The sequence below is a fragment of the Haliotis cracherodii genome, unplaced genomic scaffold, assembly GCF_022045235.1.
Source record: "Haliotis cracherodii isolate W230 unplaced genomic scaffold, xgHalCrac1.p SCAF_12, whole genome shotgun sequence".
Lineage (NCBI taxonomy): Eukaryota > Metazoa > Mollusca > Gastropoda > Lepetellida > Haliotidae > Haliotis > Haliotis cracherodii.
This window is the reverse complement of record NW_027266267.1, coordinates 42,654,985-42,674,729: the sequence shown is the minus strand read 5'-3', so window position 1 is coordinate 42,674,729 and position 19,745 is coordinate 42,654,985. Positions and strand designations below refer to the sequence as shown.

Genomic DNA, 19,745 nt, shown 5'->3' with positions numbered 1-19,745 from the left:
CCGACCGTCCCTGGTCAGTCAGCTTCGGTCAGGCAACGTCTCAATGAGGAGCCAACCTAGGATATTCTTGAGAGACATTTTCAACAAGAAATGTTACCAAAAAAGCTAAAACAAATCTCCTCAACAACCAAATTGTCCATGGATAGTATGAAAAAAAACATGCTGTCGTGAACGAAATGATCGACTTGGAGTTTTTTTATATTCATATAAAAAACAAATGTTATAGGTTGTGTCAGGATATATGTGTGATATCGATAGGTCAGGTATGTTACAAAAGTAATACTTGTAGATATATACGGGTGACAATTATTATAGAGAAAATAATCATATATTTTTTAAAATATTCTGACCTCATTATTTTAATTGGTTTAAGTGTAAATTAAACTACGGTTATAACGAACTCAAAGGGACCACTAATTTTAATTCGTTATAACCGTAATTTGTTATAAGCATATATACAGCATAACTACAGCATATAGTCGGGACTAAAAAGTTAGTTCTTTATATCCGTGTGTTCGTTATAACCGTGTTCGTTATAACCGTAGTTTACTGTATTAGATACTGTTCGGTTAGGTATTCATTCCTATGGAAGATCAAATGGTGCTTTATGTTTTTTCCTCGTTTAATGTTTAACTTTATGGTGCACTCAACAATATTCAAGCTATGTTATGGCAACCTGGCAGTCTGGAAGAGACGAACCAGTGTAATTACGAGCAACAATCGAATGAAATGTTGATTTTGAAATAGAACTGTGGAAATGTTTAAGATAAATATTGTTTAACGTGAAATAATTGCGAGCTACACTAAATATAAAACTGAAGTTTTGATAAGATGTGAAATTTCTAGCCCCACGTCTGTTGCCAGTGTAGCGGGAATGATGGGATTCGAATCATATACCGCAAATTACGGTTATAACGAACTCGAAGGGACAAGTAACCTTAGATCGTAATAACCGGAGTTCGTTATAAGCATATACACAGTATATATACAGCAAATATACAGCAAATAGATGGGATCAAAACACATTTCTTTATATCCGTCAGTTCGTCTTAAGCGTGTTCGTTATAAACGTAATTTACTGTGTCTTTTGATATTTCCGCCTTGTCAACATTAAGCCATTAAGCCCCCTAAGCAAGCTGACAAGGTAAGCATCTCACCTGTGGGATGACTCCACGTCCTACGGATTGTGTACCAAAACCCATTGTTTTGAATCTGGAATATTACATGATCCTTCTGTGTAGTTAACGCAACGTCTCTATATCTAAGACATAATGTATTTTGTGACCCCGGAGATGCATGCTGTGATAATAACGTTTATGTCATGTATGACCTACTGATCTTTTGACCCAGTGAAACTCGTGTTAATTTGACTCAACTTACTGTAAAACAACATGGACTGTTTTACCTTTGGGAAGCCTGCTGTGTCTTAATATTGAAGACTTATTTGACCCTCAGGTGACCTTGACGAGTTTCGTGATCTACGTGATGCTGTCTGACAACCACTATCTGGATTCCGAGACTGCTTTCGTGTCACTCAGTCTCTTCACCCTCATCAGACAACCCATGAACTCTCTGCCTAACTGTGTATCTATGCTGGTCCAGGTAAGGCACCAGAAAACCCACGAACATGGTTCAGGGCTCAGGTTTGAAAGCCTTTCCATGACCTCTCATGAACGCCTTGAATAATGTGTTTGCTACAAGTACCTGGTATATGTGGTGAAGAGTGAACTAGGGTTCATGTACTGTGTTGTTTTCTAGGCCTTCGTGTCCATCAAGCGATTGTCCAACTACCTTACCGGAGAGGACCTTGACCCACACAGTGTCACGCCAGACACAGAAACAGGTAATGTCTAACAAACGCTGTCTAACTACCTGACCGGTGAGGACCTTGACCCACACAGTGTCACGCCAGACACAGAAACAGGTAATGCAAGTGACTGTCCAACTATGTGACCGTAGAGGACCTTGACCCACACAGTGTCACGCCAGACACAAAAACAGGTAATGCAAGTGACTGTCCAACTATGTGACCGTAGATGACCTTGACCCACACAGTGTCACGCCGGACACAGAAACAGGTAATGTCTAACAAACGCTGTCTAACTACCTGACCGGTGAGGACCTTTGACCCACACAGTGTCACGCCAGACACAGAAACAGGTAATGTCTAACAAATGCTGTCTAACTACCTGACTGGTGAGGACCTTGACCCACACAGTGTCACGCCAGACACAGAAACAGGTAATGCAAGTGACTGTCCAACTATGTGACCGTAGAGGACCTTGACCCACACAGTATCACGCCAGACACAAAAACAGGTAATGCAAGTGACTGTCCAACTATGTGACCGTAGAGGACCTTGACCCACACAGTGTCACGCCAGACACAAAAACAGGTAATGTCCATCAAGCGACTGTCCAATTATCTGAACGGAGAGGACCTTGACCCACACAGTGTCACGCCAGACACAGAAGCAGGTCATGTCCATCAATTTTGGTCCAGTGCTGTTATGGATTGTTGCAGCTGAACCTAGCACATATTACATCATCTTAACTGGCTCACTCGTATCCTTTCACAAGACCTCTTACACACTATATAATTGTGTTTAACTTTCCAGGTGTTGCTCTAAGTATCCGGAATGGGAGTTTTACCTGGAACAGATCCTTGCAAGCCCCCACTCTCAACAAGTGAGCATTTCTCATGTAGTTGGCTTGCATTTCTTATGTAGAAATCTTGCATTTTTTATACAGACGGATTCCTTTTCTTATGCTTGTATCATGTACATGGATTGTATTTATTATGTAGATGGCTTGCATGTATCATGTAGATGGATTGCATTTCTTATGCAGATCTCTGGTTAGAAAATATAAGGTATTTATTTCCAGGTATAATCGAAAGCATTAAGAAAAATGGTTGAAATATAAAACTGAGAGTAACATAATAATGACGTTCATTGTCATCGCAGCAATCTCTAAATATGAGAGTTTTAATTGCATTAGTTAATTATAAGATAAACTTTGTGTGTTTTGTGAGTCTTTTGGGGTAGTCGATAACCGAAAATTTCATTTAGAACTGACTACGTGGTTATTGACAATGTGAAATACAGAAGTTATGTCATTCTCGGAAGAACTCTCGCTCACACTCCATTTCAAATATACAGAGGACCTTGACTATATTTTAGTGTCAATGTTGAAGTGTAGGGAAGTACAAGACTCTGACTATATTTTAGTGTCAATGTTGAAGTGCAGGGAAGTACAAGACTCTGACTATATTTTAGTGTCAATGTTTAAGTGTAGGGAAATACAAGACTCTGACTATATTTTAGTGTCAATGTTGAAGTGCAGGGAAGTACAAGACTCTGACTATATTTTAGTGTCAATGTTGAAGTGCAGGGAAGTACAAGACTCTGACTATATTTTAGTGTCAATGTTGAAGTGTAGGGAAATACAAGACTCTGACTATATTTTAGTGTCAATGTTGAAGTGTAGGGAAATACAAGACTCTGACTATATTTTTGTGTCAATGTTGAAGTGTAGGGAAGTACAAGACTCTGACTATATTTTAGTGTCAATGTTGAAGTGCAGGGAAGTACAAGACTCTGACTATATTTTAGTGTCAATGTTGAAGTGCAGGGAAATACAAGACTCTGACTATATTTTAGTGTCAATGTTGAAGTGCAAGGGAAACACAAGACTCTGGCTATATTTTTATTTAAGCGAACGTGAATTACAAGACCCTGACTCTGTTTGTTCTAGTGTCAATGTTGAAGTGAGGAGAGGGCAGCTGGTGGCGGTGGTGGGGTCGGTTGGTGCGGGGAAGTCGTCCCTGCTGTCGGCCCTGCTTGGGGAGATGGAGAAGCTGTCAGGCTCTGTGCAGATGAAGGTAGGGACAGTTAGACACCTGGTGTCAGAGGCGGCCGTGTAGCCTGGTAGTAGTCTCATTGGCCGTCACGTCAAAGGCCCTCGTAATATTCTCAACATGGGTACAGTGTGTGAACCCTATCTTAAGCATACCCCACCGCGGTATTGCAGGACTAATCAGTACCGGTTTTATACCACATTCACTCACTCACTCACTGATGATGATTGGTTAATGAGTGAACAAGGGTAGGTTGAGGCTGCACTTAGCTCTCATCCACCAGTCTATGTGAGATACTTGGTAAGCAGAAGCCTATGCGAAAAAAATATCCGACAATACACAAAAGTGCTATCGCCTAACCCTGGTTATGGTTATCATGAGTATGAAGATATATAGTAAAGCCTACAATTAAAATAACATATCAGAATATATTATTTGTAGTGAAATAGAAGATTAAGATACTATTTTTTCTGATCATTACATCAAAATTCTTTTCCGTTATATTATTGTGTGTATTTTAAAGTGATCATCAGTAGATTGGCAGAAAACATGTGTTCAGCTGATGGCTATTTCCAGACTATACACAAGATAATCTTAATCCCTGCATATAAAACACACAAGAAACACGGTCGAAATGGTGAATCATCATGTCTTGTGATGTTTAATCGCAAATTTCACATTTTCATTGACAAAGTTTGTTATAGCGTTGTTTATTCACCTGATGATACGATGCAGTTTGATGAAAGTGTAGCCGTTTCTTGAACCGACCCCTTTCTACAGAATCTTTTTTCTGATCCTCAAAATTCGGCTTATTTTATGGTAATAGGTGAGTGTAAACTAGGGGGTGGGGGGAGGGGGTATATATGTGTTGTGTATGGTAAGGAAGTGTTGGTTGTTTTGTACAAGTGGAGACAAGTTTGTCTATTTCATTTTATGGAACTTATTGTAAAAACATATCCATCTTCTCATCTGAAAAGAATGTGGCTCTGTGCAGGGTTCTGTCGCCTACGTTCCTCAACAAGCCTGGATACAGCATATGACACTACGGAGGAACCTGCTGTTTGGGCGTCGGTGTAAGGAGAAACAGTATCAGAATGTGATAGGCGCATGTGCCCTTGAACCTGACCTTGACCTCCTACCTGGTGGTGATGACACTGAGATCGGGGAGAAGGTGGGTTCACTTGGCAGAGGAGATTATTTAAATGGATGAGTCAGTGAGTTTCTTAAAGCGTCACTTTGAACATTTTGTCAGTTATTTGTTTGTTGGTTTGCTGTTTAACACCGCACTCAGCAATACTCACACTATGTGACGACGGTGTGTAAAAAATAGGGTCTGGACCAGAAAATAAAGTGATTGAGATCATTAGCATCAATCTACGCTTTTGGGATACAATGACATACAAAGTCAGCGAGCCTAACCGTCCGAGCCTGTTAGTCGCTTCTTATGACAAGCATAGTTGCCTCTTACGGCAGGAATGGGTTGCTGGAGACCTATTTTCTACCCGGATCTTCCCAGGTCTTCTGTCAGTTAGTATTACTGTGTGTCGGATGTTTGTGGAGGTGATCAGAAAGTGTTTCAGATCATAGAAATGCACCACTTTGGTGGTAGCATCAAGCAGGGGTAAAGTGCTTACAAAAACACCTGACCCAGCTGATGCAACTTTACTGTAATACATTTAGCAAGGGTTGCCATCTTGTTTGAAATGGTTACAATCTTGACCTATTGTTTCGAAAAGGTGACATTATGATCTGCTAGTGGGTGAGTGAGATTTCTTGTGAATATGGAAAAGCTTTGTCGGTTATATTTAGTGCCATTTTGAACAGTATTGTAATTGTAGTTCTATCACAGTGAGTGACCTCGAAGTGGTTCTGGTCGTAAGTGTATACTACTTCTGAGACATACAGCATGGGCAGAGGGGATGACAAACACAACAAACACAATCAGCGCAAACCTTGGATTCCAACCCACGATCAGAGCATTGTAGCGCCACTCTTGCCTTCTTATAATTTGTGAGATTCCGTTGGCAATGGTATACAACAATTTGAAGATGCTCGTGTTTCCAGGGCATCAACCTGAGTGGAGGACAGAAGCAGAGAGTGTCTCTAGCCCGAGCTGTGTACAGTAACAAGGACATATATCTGATGGATGACCCGCTCAGTGCTGTCGACTCCCATGTTGGCAAACACATCTTCAGTCATGTTATAGGACATCGGGGAATGCTGAAGGACAAGGTGAGGGGGCAGATCGTGTATCATAGGATAAACACATCTTCAGTCATGTTATAGGACATCGGGGAATGCTGAAGGACAAGGTGAGGGGGCAGATCGTGTATCATAGGACAGACACCACATCTTCAGTCATGTTATAGGACACCAGGGAATGCTGAAGGACAAGGTGAGGGGGCAGATCGTGTATCATAGGACAAACACATCTTCAGTCATGTTATAGGACACCAGGGAATGCTGAAGGACAGGATGAGGGGGCAGATCGTGTATCATAGGACAAACACATCTTCAGTCATGTTAAAGGAACCAAAGGGAATGCTGAAGGACAGAATGAAGGGGCAGATTGTGTATCATAGGACAAACACATCTTCAGGCATGTTATTGGACATCGGGGAATGCTGAAGGACAAGGTGAGGGGGCAGATCGTGTATCATAGGACAAACACATCTTCAGGCATGTTATAGGACACCAGGGAATGCTGAAGGACAAGGTGAGGGGGCAGGTCCTGTATCAAAGGACAAACACATCTTCAGTCATGTTATTGGACACCAGGGAATGCAATATTAGTGGACGTTTTTTCAATGTGTGGAATAACCTGTCATGCCTTTTAATTGTGTTGGTTTCTGCCTGCCATTGTCCATCTGTATGACATATATATGTTGGTTTGTTGTACTGATACTACAGTTATCTATGTATTTTCTGTATATATTATGAGCATTAACATGTTCACAGCTAATGTTTTGGAATTATTCAAGGAAATGTCATGTGCCGACCACACTGAATCATGTCCTTGACCTTAGAAGTTTAGACCACAGGCAACATCATAACAGCCTTGTTGAATTTTGTTCATAACACACGGATGTCGATTCCTAAGAAACAAATACTATCAACATCCTCCTGATATGTTTCATGTTCATGTTACAGACTCGAATACTTGTGACTCATGGCGTGCAGTGGCTGCCTATGGTGGATGTTATACTTGTCATGGATAAAGGGGAGATAACTGAAGTGGGATCGTATGAAGAGCTGCTGAGTCATGATGGCCCCTTTGCACAGTTCCTGAAGACGTACCTGTTACAGGAGACGGAGAAAAACGGGGAACAGGATAAGGAATGTAAGTCTTGGTTGTGTCGTAGTTCCTGAAGACGGGGAACAGGATAAGGAATGTAAGTCTTGGTTGTGTCGTAGTTCCTGAAGACGGGGAACAGGATAAGGAATGTAAGTCTTGGTTGTGGCGTAGTTCCTGAAGACGGGGAACAGGATAAGGAATGTAGGTCTTGGTTGTGTCGTAGTTCCTGAAGACGGGGAACAGGATAAGGAATGTAAGTCTTGGTTGTGTCGTAGTTCCTGAAGACGGGGAACAGGATAAGGAATGTAAGTCTTGGTTGTGTCGTAGTTCCTGAAGACGGGGAACAGGATAAGGAATGTAAGTCTTGGTTGTGTTGTTGTTCCTGAAGACGGGGAACAGGATAAGGAATGTAAGTCTTGGTTGTGTCGTAGTTCCTGAAGACGGGGAACAGGATAAGGAATGTAAGTCTTGGTTGTGTTGTTGTTCCTGAAGACGGGGAACAGGATAAGGAATGTAAGTCTTGGTTGTGTTGTTGTTCCTGAAGACGGGGAACAGGATAAGGAATGTAAGTCTTGGTTGTGTCGTAGTTCCTGAAGACGGGGGAACAGGGTGAGGAATGTAAGTCTTGGTTGTGTCGTAGTTCCTGAAGACGGGGAACAGGATGATGAATGTAAGTCTTGGTTGTGGCGTACGGGGAACAGGATGATGAATGTAAGTCTTGGTTGTGTCGTAGTTCCTGAAGACGGGGAACAGGATAAGGAATGTAAGTCTTGGTTGTGTCGTAGTTCCTGAAGACGGGGAACAGGATAAGGAATGTAAGTCTTGGTTGTGTCGTAGTTCCTGAAGACGGGGGAACAGGGTGAGGAATGTAAGTCTTGGTTGTGTCGTAGTTCCTGAAGACGGGGAACAGGATGATGAATGTAAGTCTTGGTTGTGGCGTACGGGGAACAGGATGAGGAATGTAAGTCTTGGTTGTGTCGTAGTTCCTGAAGACGGGGAACAGGATAAGGAATGTAAGTCTTGGTTGTGTCGTAGTTCCTGAAGACGGGGGAACAGGGTGAGGAATGTAAGTCTTGGTTGTGTCGTAGTTCCTGAAGACGGGGAACAGGATGATGAATGTAAGTCTTGGTTGTGGCGTACGGGGAACAGGATGATGAATGTAAGTCTTGGTTGTGTCGTAGTTCCTGAAGACGGGGAACAGGATAAGGAATGTAAGTCTTGGTTGTGTCGTAGTTCCTGAAGACGGGGGAACAGGGTGAGGAATGTAAGTCTTGGTTGTGTCGTAGTTCCTGAAGACGGGGAACAGGATAAGGAATGTAGGTCTTGGTTGTGTCGTAGTTCCTGAAGACGGGGAACAGGATAAGGAATGTAAGTCTTGGTTGTGTCGTAGTTCCTGAAGACGGGGAACAGGGTGAGGAATGTAGGTCTTGGTTGTGTCGTAGTTCCTGAAGACGGGGAACAGGATAAGGAATGTAGGTCTTGGTTGTGTCGCAGTTCCTGAAGACGGGGGAACAGGGTGAGGAATGTAAGTCTTGGTTGTGTCGTAGTTCCTGAAGACGGGGAACAGGATGATGAATGTAAGTCTTGGTTGTGTCGTAGTTCCTGAAGACGGGGAACAGGGTGAGGAATGTAGGTCTTGGTTGTGTCGTAGTTCCTGAAGACGGGGAACAGGATAAGGAATGTAAGTCTTGGTTGTGTCGTAGTTCCTGAAGACGGGGGAACAGGGTGAGGAATGTAAGTCTTGGTTGTGTCGTAGTTCCTGAAGACGGGGAACAGGATGATGAATGTAAGTCTTGGTTGTGGCGTACGGGGAACAGGATGAGGAATGTAAGTCTTGGTTGTGGCGTACGGGGAACAGGATGAGGAATGTAGGTCTTGGTTGTGTCGTAGTTCCTGAAGACGGGGGAACAGGATAAGGAATGTAGGTCTTGGTTGTGTCGTAGTTCCTGAAGACAGGGAACAGGATGAGGATTTTAAGTCTTGGTTGTGTCGTAGTTCCTGAAGACGGGGAACAGGATAAGGAATGTAGGTCTTGGTTGTGTCGTAGGTCCTGAAGACGGGGAACAGGATAAGGAATGTAGGTCTTGGTTGTGTCGTAGGTCCTGAAGACGGGGAACAGCATGAGGAATGTAGGTCTTGGTTGTGTCGTAGTTCCTGAAGACGGGGAACAGGATAAGGAATGTAGGTCTTGGTTGTGTCGTAGGTCCTGAAGACGGGGAACAGCATGAGGAATGTAGGTCTTGGTTGTGTCGTTGTTCCTGAAGACGGGGAATAGGATGAGGAATGTAAGTATTGGTTGTGTCGTTGTTCCTGAAGACGGGGAGCAGAGGAAGGAATGTAAGTGTAGCTTGTGTCAACCTTGCTGATGTATAAACCTTTTTTCAGGAATACAAGGTAATATGTCAGTGGACAAGTGCATTTTTCAAGTGAGCTGGCATAATTGTTAAGTGGTCCACCATTATTGTCCAGTTGATGAGCATACTTGTCTTGTGTCTTGTTTACAAGCTAGGCCTATTTGCCTTGTGGTTCAGCATATGCGTCAGGTGGACCAGTAGATCTGTTTCATTCTTTGTTGAGTGTATGTTTGAGATATTGCTCATACTGGTGTGTTCATGTGTTTCACTCCATTCAATACAGTGGACCACATAAAGGCAGGCATGCTGCAGAGAGTTGAATCAGTGGTTTCCATACCACAGTTATCTCCCCTGAGTACATCTCCTGTCAGCTTCAAGCCTGGACTATCACAGACAACTGGCTCAATCAAGTCAGATACCAACAGACTCTCTGAATCACCCAGGTAGGTTCATTAATAACAGCATAAATCCGACGTTGTAATCGTTGCTTTTATGAGAGTTAGTACACAACTAACACCATGATGAATATCATCATTTTCTGTTTTCATGTCTCTCTCAAGATGATCATACGAAATCCGTGGTGGTCTGTATCACTACATTAGCAATCATCAATGTTTCTCAGTTTCATTCTCATGATAACAATTTTGATATGTTAATTATAATCATTTCACCCTCCACAAATTCTTTTTGTTCTCTCTTCCTCATCATGAAGTGTAATGGAAATTGTTTTGCTTTTACATTTCGTGTTAATCACTGCAGAAAGCCCCCTCGTCAAGTCTCAGAACGCTGTTTTTCAGACATAATTTAGGTTGTTCCTACGTTTCTTGCTCTGTTGCCTGTTAGTGATGTGTTGGTCATTGGGTGGGTGTAGAAATAATATATTTAGTTGGAATAATCATTCATATGTAGAACCAACATCACATTCCACACAAAGGATTATTGAAGTTAACATTAATGCAATGTAGGCTAGTGTTTTGCAGTGGCCTGTGGTGGTTTGGAGTGGTTTCAGTGGTCGGTGGTGGTCTGTGGTGGTCTGTATTGGTTTGGAGTGGTTTTATTGGTCGGTGGTGGTCTGTGGTAGTCTGTGGTGGTCTGTATTGGTTTGGAGTGGTTTTATTGGTCGGTGGTGGTCTGTGGTAGTCTGTATTGCTTTGGAGTGGCTTTAGTGGTCGGTGGTGGTCTGTGGTGGTTTGGAGTGGTTTCAGTGGTCTGTGGTGGTCTGTGGTGGTCTGTGGTGGTCGGTATTGGTTTGTAGTGGCTTCAGTGGTCGGTGGTGGTCTGTATTGGTTTGGAGTGGTTTCAGTGGTCTGTGGTGGTCTGTATTGGTTTGGTGTGGTTTTATTGGTCGGTGGTGGTCTGTATTGCTTTGGAGTGGCTTCTGTGATCGGTGGTGGTCTGTATTGGTTTGGAGTGGTTTCAGTGGTCGATGGTGGTTTGGAGTGGTTTTAGTGGTCGGGGGTGGTCTGTATTGGTTTGGAGTGGTTTCAGTGGTCGGTGATGGTCTGTGGTGGTCTCTATTGGTTTGGCGTTGTTTCAGTGGTCGGTGGTGGTCGGTGGTGGTCTGTGGTGGTCTGTATTGGTTTGGAGTGGTTTCAGTTGACTGTGGTGGTCTGTATTGGTTTTGAGTAGTTTCAGTGGTCGGTGGTGGTCGGTGGTGATCTGTATTGGTTTGAAATGGTTTCAGTGGTCTGCAGTGGCATGGGCGGTTTCAGTGGCCTTGAGTGGGCTCATAAAATAGCTTCTTGTCTTAGTCCATCGCTGGATAAAGTGGGTGTTCTGTTATACGCTTCCTACATATTAACTTTTTAAGCATCACTACGAATTTCGTTTAATTCGGGAAACAAAAGTTGTTGTTTTTTTATTGTTTTTTTACAGGGTGGGGTGGGGTGGGGGGGATCTTTATTTCTCATTCGCCATTGAGCATTTTACTAGTCATGGGCAGGTGTTAAACTCTACCTTCCATTTTTTCAGAAGTCTGAATCAGGCTGTCATCAGAACCACACTGGACTCAGACCAACACAAGGTCAAGCAGACCGACAGACAGGCATCAGCCGTAGAAATGAAAAGTCTCCAGCACTTTGCAGTCAGGGAGGTGAGCGATACTGGGCGTCTCAGGGACAAGAAGGACAGTGAGGATGAGGATAGCGAGGACGAGGACATGGAGGACGAGGACATGGATGAAGACCCTCGGTCAGCGGAGGAACATCGTCTGGTTGGCGACGAGAAGTCAGAGCTGGGCAGGGTCAGTCCTGATCTGTAATATTGTTCCCATGGAAACCAGAACCACTTGATTCCCCATGACTTCTGATGTTGTGTAACACAAGAGCCAAAGTCGTGTCATGACCTATAGTGATGGGTATTGGCCTGAAGTTTGTATTGCAATTTATTGTAATAATGATTCATGTATTGCTATATGTACCCCAATATATTGCATGCCTTCCCCCACATGTTTTTGACAACTTCGTATTATGTGGGATGTCGCAGTGGTTACAAGTATTATAAACAGGAAACTCTCACATATAGTTTCACTTTTTTGCCACTGGACAAAGTTGCTGATTTCTTAATTTCCAACTGAGTTGTCACTAGTGTAAAATATTCCACCAAGATTATATGCATGATTTTGAAAAACGCATTTTACAGGTATTTTCCAAACGTACTGTGGTGCGTATTCATTGGTATATCTTATCGTGGTATACCGGTATATCGGTAATAACGCGCACCTCTAATGGTCTAGCTCTGAGACACTCACTCGAATAATCCATTTATCAATCAAACCACCACCCGTCAATCTATCCATCAATCATTTTGCCCTTCTGTAGGTATCCATCCATCACCTCACATACTTATATAAGAACACCTACATGAACATCCTTTCACCTATCCATCTGCCAATCCACTCACTCACCCATAACTCGTGAGTTAGGGCGTCCCAGTCGGCAAAGGTCTCGCATTTACTGTGCAGAGTTGCATTCCTTGGGCGATCCAGACACTTGGATCCCATATTCGCCAGGTCCTAGGTTTGTGAGAATATACCTGTGCTCGTGCATTTCGCCAAGGTGACACACACCCTGCATCACTAGTTTTCCTCCAACATTAAGCTCTGGCGCCATGATACAAATGTATACAGTTCACATTTTCAATAGCAATAAACCACCCATTTATCCATTCACTCATCCATCTGTTATCATAGAAACAAGTCTTGTCATGACCTAGTGGAGATATTCAATTGACGAATTAATCTGTTGCCCCACTCATCAAACCACGGCCCATCATCCATCATTGTGCCCTTTCATCTATCCATTTCGAATCCATCCATCCCACCGCGCTTTCATCTATCCATTTCCCATCCACCCATCCCCACGCTCTTTAATCTATCCATTTCCTATCCATCTATCCTTATGCCCTTTCATCTATCCATTTCGAATCCATCCATCCCCATGCTCTTTCATCTATCCATTTCCCATCCATCCATCCATCTTCATGCCCTTTCCTCTATCAATTTCCCATCCATCCATCTCCATGCTCTTTTATCCATTAACTTCTCATCTATCCATCCCCATGCTCTTTCATCTATCCGTTTCCCATCCATCAATCCTCATGCCCTTTTATCCATTAACTTCTCATCTATCCATTCCCATGCCCTTTCATCTATCCATTTCGAATCCATCCCCATGCTCTTTCATCTATCCATTTCCCATCCATCCATCCTCATGCCCTTTCATCTATCCATTTGGAATCCATCCAGCCCCATGCTCTTTCATCTATCCATTTCCAATCCATCCATCATCATGCCCTTTCCTCTATCCATTTCCAATCCATCCATCTTCTTCCTCTTTTATCTATCAGCTTCTCATCTATGTATCCTCATACTCTTTCATCTATCCGTTTCTCATCCATCCTCATGCCCTTTCATCTATCCGTTCCTCATCTATCCATCCTCATGCTTTTTATCTATCCTTTTCCAATCCATCCATCCTCATGGCCTTTCATCTGTCCATTTCTCATCCATCCATCCCAATGCTCTTTCATCATCCACTTATCATCCATCCTCATGCTCTTTCATCTATCCGTTTCTCATCCACCCTCATGCCCTTTCATCTATCCGTTTCTCATTCATCCATCCTCATGTCCTTTCATCCATCCCTTTCAAATCTATCCATCCCCATGCTTTTTCATCTATCCATTTCCCATCCATCCATCTCCATGCTCTTTTATCCATCAGCTTCTCATCTATTCATCCTCATACTCTCTTATCTATCCGTTTCTCATCCATCCATCATCATGCATTTTTATCTATCCTTTTCCCATCCATCCATCCTCATGCTCTTTCATCTATCCGTTTCCCATCCATCCATCCTCATACCCTTTCATCTATCCATTTCCAATCCATCCATCATCATGCCCTTTCCTCTATCCATTTCCAATCCATCCATCTCCTTCCTCTTTTATCTATCAGCTTCTCATCTATGTATCCTCATACTCTTTCATCTATCCGTTTCTCATCCATCCTCATGCCCTTTCATCTATCCGTTCCTCATCTATCCATCCTCATGCTTTTTATCTATCCTTTTCCAATCCATCCATCCTCATGGCCTTTCATCTGTCCATTTCTCATCCATCCATCCCAATGCTCTTTCATCATCCACTTATCATCCATCCATCCTTGTGCTCTTTCCTCTATCCATTTTTCATCCATCCATCCTCATGCCCTTTCATCTATCCGTTTCTCATCCATCCATCCTCATGCCCTTTCATCCATCCCTTTCAAATCTATCCATCCCCATGCTTTTTCATCTATCTATTTCCCATCCATCCATCTCCATGCTCTTTTATCCATCAGCTTCTCATCTATTCATCCTCATACTCTCTTATCTATCCGTTTCTCATCCATCCATCATCATGCATTTTTATCTATCCTTTTCCCATCCATCCATCCTCATGCTCTTTCATCTATCCGTTTCCCATCCATCCATCCTCATACCCTTTCATCTATCCATTTCCAATCCATCCATCCTCATGCCCTTTCATCTATCCATTTTGAATCCATCCATCCCAACGCTCTTTCATCATTCCATTTCCAAACCATCCATCTCCACGCTCTTTCATCTATCCGTTTCCCATCCATCAATCCTCATGCCATTCATCTATCCATTTCTCATCCATCCATCCTCATACCATTCATCTATCCATTTCTCGTCTATGCCTCCCCATGCTCTTTCATCCATTAATTTTCATCCATCCATCCTCATTTTTTTTATCTATCCTTTTCCCTTCCATCCATCCTCATGCACTTTCATCAATCCATTTCCCATCCATCCATCCTCGTGCTTTTCATCTATCCCTTTCCCATCCATCAATCCTCATGCCCTTGCATCTATCATTACCCATTCATACTCATCCTCCATTTCTCATCCATCCATCCTCATGCCCTTTCATCTATCCATTTCCCATCTATCCATCCACTTGCTCTTTCATCTATCTATTTCCCATCCATCCATCCTCATGCTCTTTCATCTATCCATTTTTCATCCATCCATCCTCATGCGTTTCATCTATCCGTTTCTCACCCATCCATCCTCATGCTCTTTGATCTATCCATTTTTCATCCATCCATCCCCATGCCCTTTGATCTATCCATTTCTCATCCATCCATCCTCATGCCCTTTCATCTATCCTTTTCCATCCATCCATCCATCCTCATACTCTTTCATCTGTCATTTTTCACATCACCCATCAATCCTTCCATATATCAATTTCCCATATATTCTCATTACCCACCAGCTATTATATTCCTTTCTATCCTTCCTCATCCCCTTGCATCTATCATTACCCATTCATCCATCTCACCTAGCTATCTATACCCGAACACCTACCCATCCTGCCACCTATCCAGTCATCCACCAACAGCACATTCATTCACCCAAACCCTGCTTCACTAATGTACCCATACAATCGCTCACCAACAGCTCATTCATTGGTTTTCCTACTTAACTCATCCACCCATTCACTGGTTTACCAACAGCTCATTAATTCACCATCCTTCTTCAACCATTCACCCATTCACTCGCTCACCAACAGCTCATTCATTAATTTTCCTCTTACCTCATCCACCAATTCACCCGCTCACCAACAGGGGTCACGGGTGGCCCAGTCGTCTAAGGCGCCGCGATTCGCTGTGCAGAGTTGCACGCCAGTAACCTATGATTGTGGGTTCAAATCCCGGTTTGCCCCGATTATGTCTCTAGGTTTGTCAGCACAATACCCGTGTTCGTGGGTTTCATCGAAGTGGTAAACGTCTGAGACCTGTTAAAAGCGCCGTTAAACCCCATTTGTTAATACCAAATTATATTTTTACAAGCTTTGTGATCATTTAGTGGAAAACGAAGGATATATTGTCCATTATGTCATTTTCACTGTATTTTCCTTTTTAATCAAACGCTTGATGATATATGTTGTATTGCCGAGTTATTCACAGAGTTACATCTGTCTCTTCAAGGTGCAGTGTTCTGTGATCCGGACGTATTTCCGGGCTCTGGGAGTGACTGGAGGGGTGATCATCCTGTTCTTCTTCCTGCTGTTCCGGTCCACCGGAATTTTCAGCAACGTGTGGCTCAGTGTCTGGACAGACGAGCCAAGACTGAAGAACCTGACCCTCTCGGCCAACACAAGCGATGCAACATCGTTGTCCTACTATTACCTAGCTGTGTATAGTGCAGCAACCTTCTCTCAGGGTAAGACAATACATTACCTAGCAGTGTACAATGCAGCAACCTTCTCTCAGAGTAAGACAACCCATGACCTAGCTGTGTTCAATGCAGCAACCTTCTCTCAGGGTAAGACAATCCATGACCTAGCTGTGTACAGTGCAGCAACCTTCTCTCAGGGTAAGACAATCCATTACCTAGCTGTGTACAATGCAGCAACCTTCTCTCAGGGTAAGACAATCCATTACCTAGCTGTGTACAATGCAGCAACCTTCTCTCAGGATAAGACAATCCATGACCTGACAGTGTACAGTGCAGCAACCTTCTCTCAGGATAAGACAATCCATTACCTGGCAGTGTACAGTGCAGCAACCTTCTCTCAGGATAAGACAATCCATTACCTAGCTGTGTACAATGCAGCAACCTTCTCTCAGGATAAGACAATCCATTACCTAGCAATGTACAGTGCAGCAACCTTCTCTCAGGATAAGACAATCCATTACCTGACAGTGTACAGTGCAGCAACCTTCTCTCAGGGTAGGACAATCCATTACCTAGCTGTGTACAGTGCAGCAACCTTCTCTCAGGATAAGACAATCCATTACCTAGCAATGTACAGTGCAGCAACCTTCTCTCAGGATAAGACAATCCATTACCTGACAGTGTACAGTGCAGCAACCTTCTCTCAGGATAAGACAATCCATTACCTAGCTGTGTACAGTACAGCAACCTTCTCTCAGGGTAACACAATACAATACCTAGCAGTGTACAGTACAGCAACCTTCTCTCAGGGTAGGACAATCCATTACCTAGCTGTGTACAGTACAGCAACCTTCTCTCAGGGTAGGACAATCCATTACCTAGCTGTGTACAGTGCAGCAACCTTCTCTCAGGGTAACACAATACAATACCTAGCAGTGTACAGTACAGCAACCTTCTCTCAGGGTAGGACAATCCATTACCTAGCTGTGTACAGTACAGCAACCTTCTCTCAGGGTAGGACAATCCAATACCTAGCAGTGTACAGTACAGCAACCTTCTCTCAGGGTAGGACAATCCATTACCTAGCTGTGTACAGTACAGCAACCTTCTCTCAGGGTAGGACAATCCAATACCTAGCAGTGTACAGTACAGCAACCTTCTCTCAGGGTAGGACAATCCATTACCTAGCTGTGTACAGAGTACAGTACATTCTGTCCACCCAGTCAACAGGAATTGCCGGTGCCAACGTCTGTGTTTATCGAAATACATGCTAATCCGCTAGCCCGAGACAACTAAATCGTGCCGAGAACACGTAAAACTCGAATGAGGGTTCTCCTCATCGACTTGCAGCATTTGAGGACTGTAATTCTGAAGCTGTTCGCAAGGCTGTAATTTTGCAACAAATTCGAACTGAATAAAACTGACAGAAAATGTAAGCATAGTAAACATTTTTGTCTCGTTCAAACAATACTACCTTCAAGCGATTAATCAAGGTTGTAACGTGCTAACGTTGCTTACGTGCTTTATATCGTTAAAGAAAGACATGCTGCTTGAGCTTATTTCTGTGCACATGCTCTTTTCGTATTTGCTTTGCAGCTGTTCATCCCTCCCAACCTTATTATGCTTCCAGCCATCATGATATTCTTCTTCGTGGCTGCCACCTACACGCAGATGGTCCGTGCTGCTGCCACACTCCACCAGAACCTCCTGGACAACGTTCTCAGACAACCAATGGCATTCTTCGACACAACTCCAACGGGACGAATCATGAACCGCTTTACCCGCGATGTTGGAATTATTGACGGCCAGATGGCACGGATCTTGAGGCAATGGCTGAACAATGTGTCCAGGTTTATAACCATCGTCACCATCATCTCGTACAGCACGCCATTGTTTCTCGTTGTGGCCGTCCCAATACTGGTCCTATACGTTGTGATACAGGTGAGAACAATGTGTCCAGGTTCGTTACCATCGTCACCATCATCTCATACGGCACGCCATTGTTTCTCGTTGTGGCCGTCCCAATACTGGTCCTATACGTTGTGATACAGGTGAGAACAATGTGTCCAGGTTCGTTACCATCGTCACCATCATCTCATACGGCACGCCATTGTTTCTCGTTGTGGCCGTCCCAATACTGGTCCTATATGGTCTGATACAGGTGAGAAAATGTGTCTCATGGCTGTTCCAGTGCTGACATTATATCAGTCTTTCTGCACATATTATGTCTCCCCATTTTTATTGTTATATCAGCTTTCATTGTTAACATACTCACCTGTGATAAGGGGCGGGTAGCATAGTGGTTAAAGCGTTCGCTCTTCACGCCAAATACCCGGGCTCGTTTCCGACATGGGTACAATGTCTGAAACCCATTTCTGATGTCCCCCGTCGTGATGTTGCTTGAATATTGCTAAAAGCGGCGTTAAGCCATACTCACTCACTCACTCACTATGTGATACACATACTGCAATGAACGAAAATGGCTGCTTGATGTTCGGCTTCCACAGAGAATGTACATACCTACCTCCCGCCAACTGAGACGGAATGATTCCACTTCAAGATCACCGATCTTCCAACACTTTTCTGAGACAATCAGTGGCGCCACCTTAATACGAGCATATGGTATGGACAAGAGGTTCCTGCGTGAATTCCTGAGACGCGTTGACAGGAACAATATCTTCCACTATGCTGCTGTGTCGGCCAACAGGTGAGTTCTACTCTTAATCAACAGGTATGACATGTACTGTGTCAATGAAAAGGTGAGATATGTGCTGTGTCAATCAACAGGTGGGGTATGTGCCGTGTCAATCAAAATGTGAGGTATGTGCTGTGTCAATCAACAGGTGAGGTATGTGCTGTGTCAATCAACAGGTGAGGTATGTGCTGTGTCAATCAAAATGTGAGGTATGTGCTGTGTCAATCAACAGGTGAGGTATGTGCTGTGTCAATCAACAGGTGAGGTATGTGCTGTGTCAATCAACAGGTGAGGCATATGCTGTGTCAATCAACAGGTGAGGCATACGCTGTGTCTCCAAACAGGTGAACTATGTACTGTGTCAATCAACAGGTGAGGAATGTGCCGTGTCAATCAACAGGTGAGGTATGTACTGTGTTAATCAACAGGTGAGGCACGTGCTGTCTCAATCAACAGGTGAGGTATGTGCTGTGTCAATCAACAGGTGAACTATATACTGTGTCAATCAACAAGTGAGACATGTGCTGTGTCAATCAACAGGTGAGGCACGTGCTTTGTCAATCAACAGGTGAGGCACATGCTGTGTCAATCAACAAGTGAGGCATGCGCTGTGTCAATCAACAGGCGAGGCATGCGCTGTGTCTCCCAACAGGTGAAATATGTAGTGCATCAATCAACAGGTGAAGTATGTGCTGTGTCCCCCAACAATTGAGCCATGTTATGTATCAACAGGTGAGGCATATGGCGTGTCAACAGGTGAGTTCCATTTTCAATCAACTGGTGTCATGCGCTGCCATCCATCATGTCATGTTCAACTCTACAGCTGAGTCAAGTCTTGTTTCAGCCTCCATGTGTTC

At 43.5% G+C, this 19,745-nt stretch overlaps 1 protein-coding gene across 1 annotated transcript in view; it reads left to right on the top strand.

Annotated features, from left to right (window-relative positions):
* Window positions 1-19,745, top strand: part of LOC139457412 (multidrug resistance-associated protein 1-like) — a 51,629-nt gene that overhangs the window by 17,012 nt on the left and 14,872 nt on the right. The window contains exons 12-23 of the mRNA XM_071238812.1: window positions 1,456-1,602; window positions 1,759-1,843; window positions 2,618-2,687; window positions 3,756-3,882; window positions 4,853-5,029; window positions 5,923-6,090; window positions 7,009-7,198; window positions 9,791-9,950; window positions 11,479-11,749; window positions 16,004-16,238; window positions 17,824-18,134; window positions 18,701-18,900. Of these exons, the coding sequence (XP_071094913.1) occupies window positions 1,456-1,602; window positions 1,759-1,843; window positions 2,618-2,687; window positions 3,756-3,882; window positions 4,853-5,029; window positions 5,923-6,090; window positions 7,009-7,198; window positions 9,791-9,950; window positions 11,479-11,749; window positions 16,004-16,238; window positions 17,824-18,134; window positions 18,701-18,900 (2,141 nt within the window). The remainder of the gene's footprint in view (window positions 1-1,455; window positions 1,603-1,758; window positions 1,844-2,617; window positions 2,688-3,755; window positions 3,883-4,852; window positions 5,030-5,922; window positions 6,091-7,008; window positions 7,199-9,790; window positions 9,951-11,478; window positions 11,750-16,003; window positions 16,239-17,823; window positions 18,135-18,700; window positions 18,901-19,745) is intronic.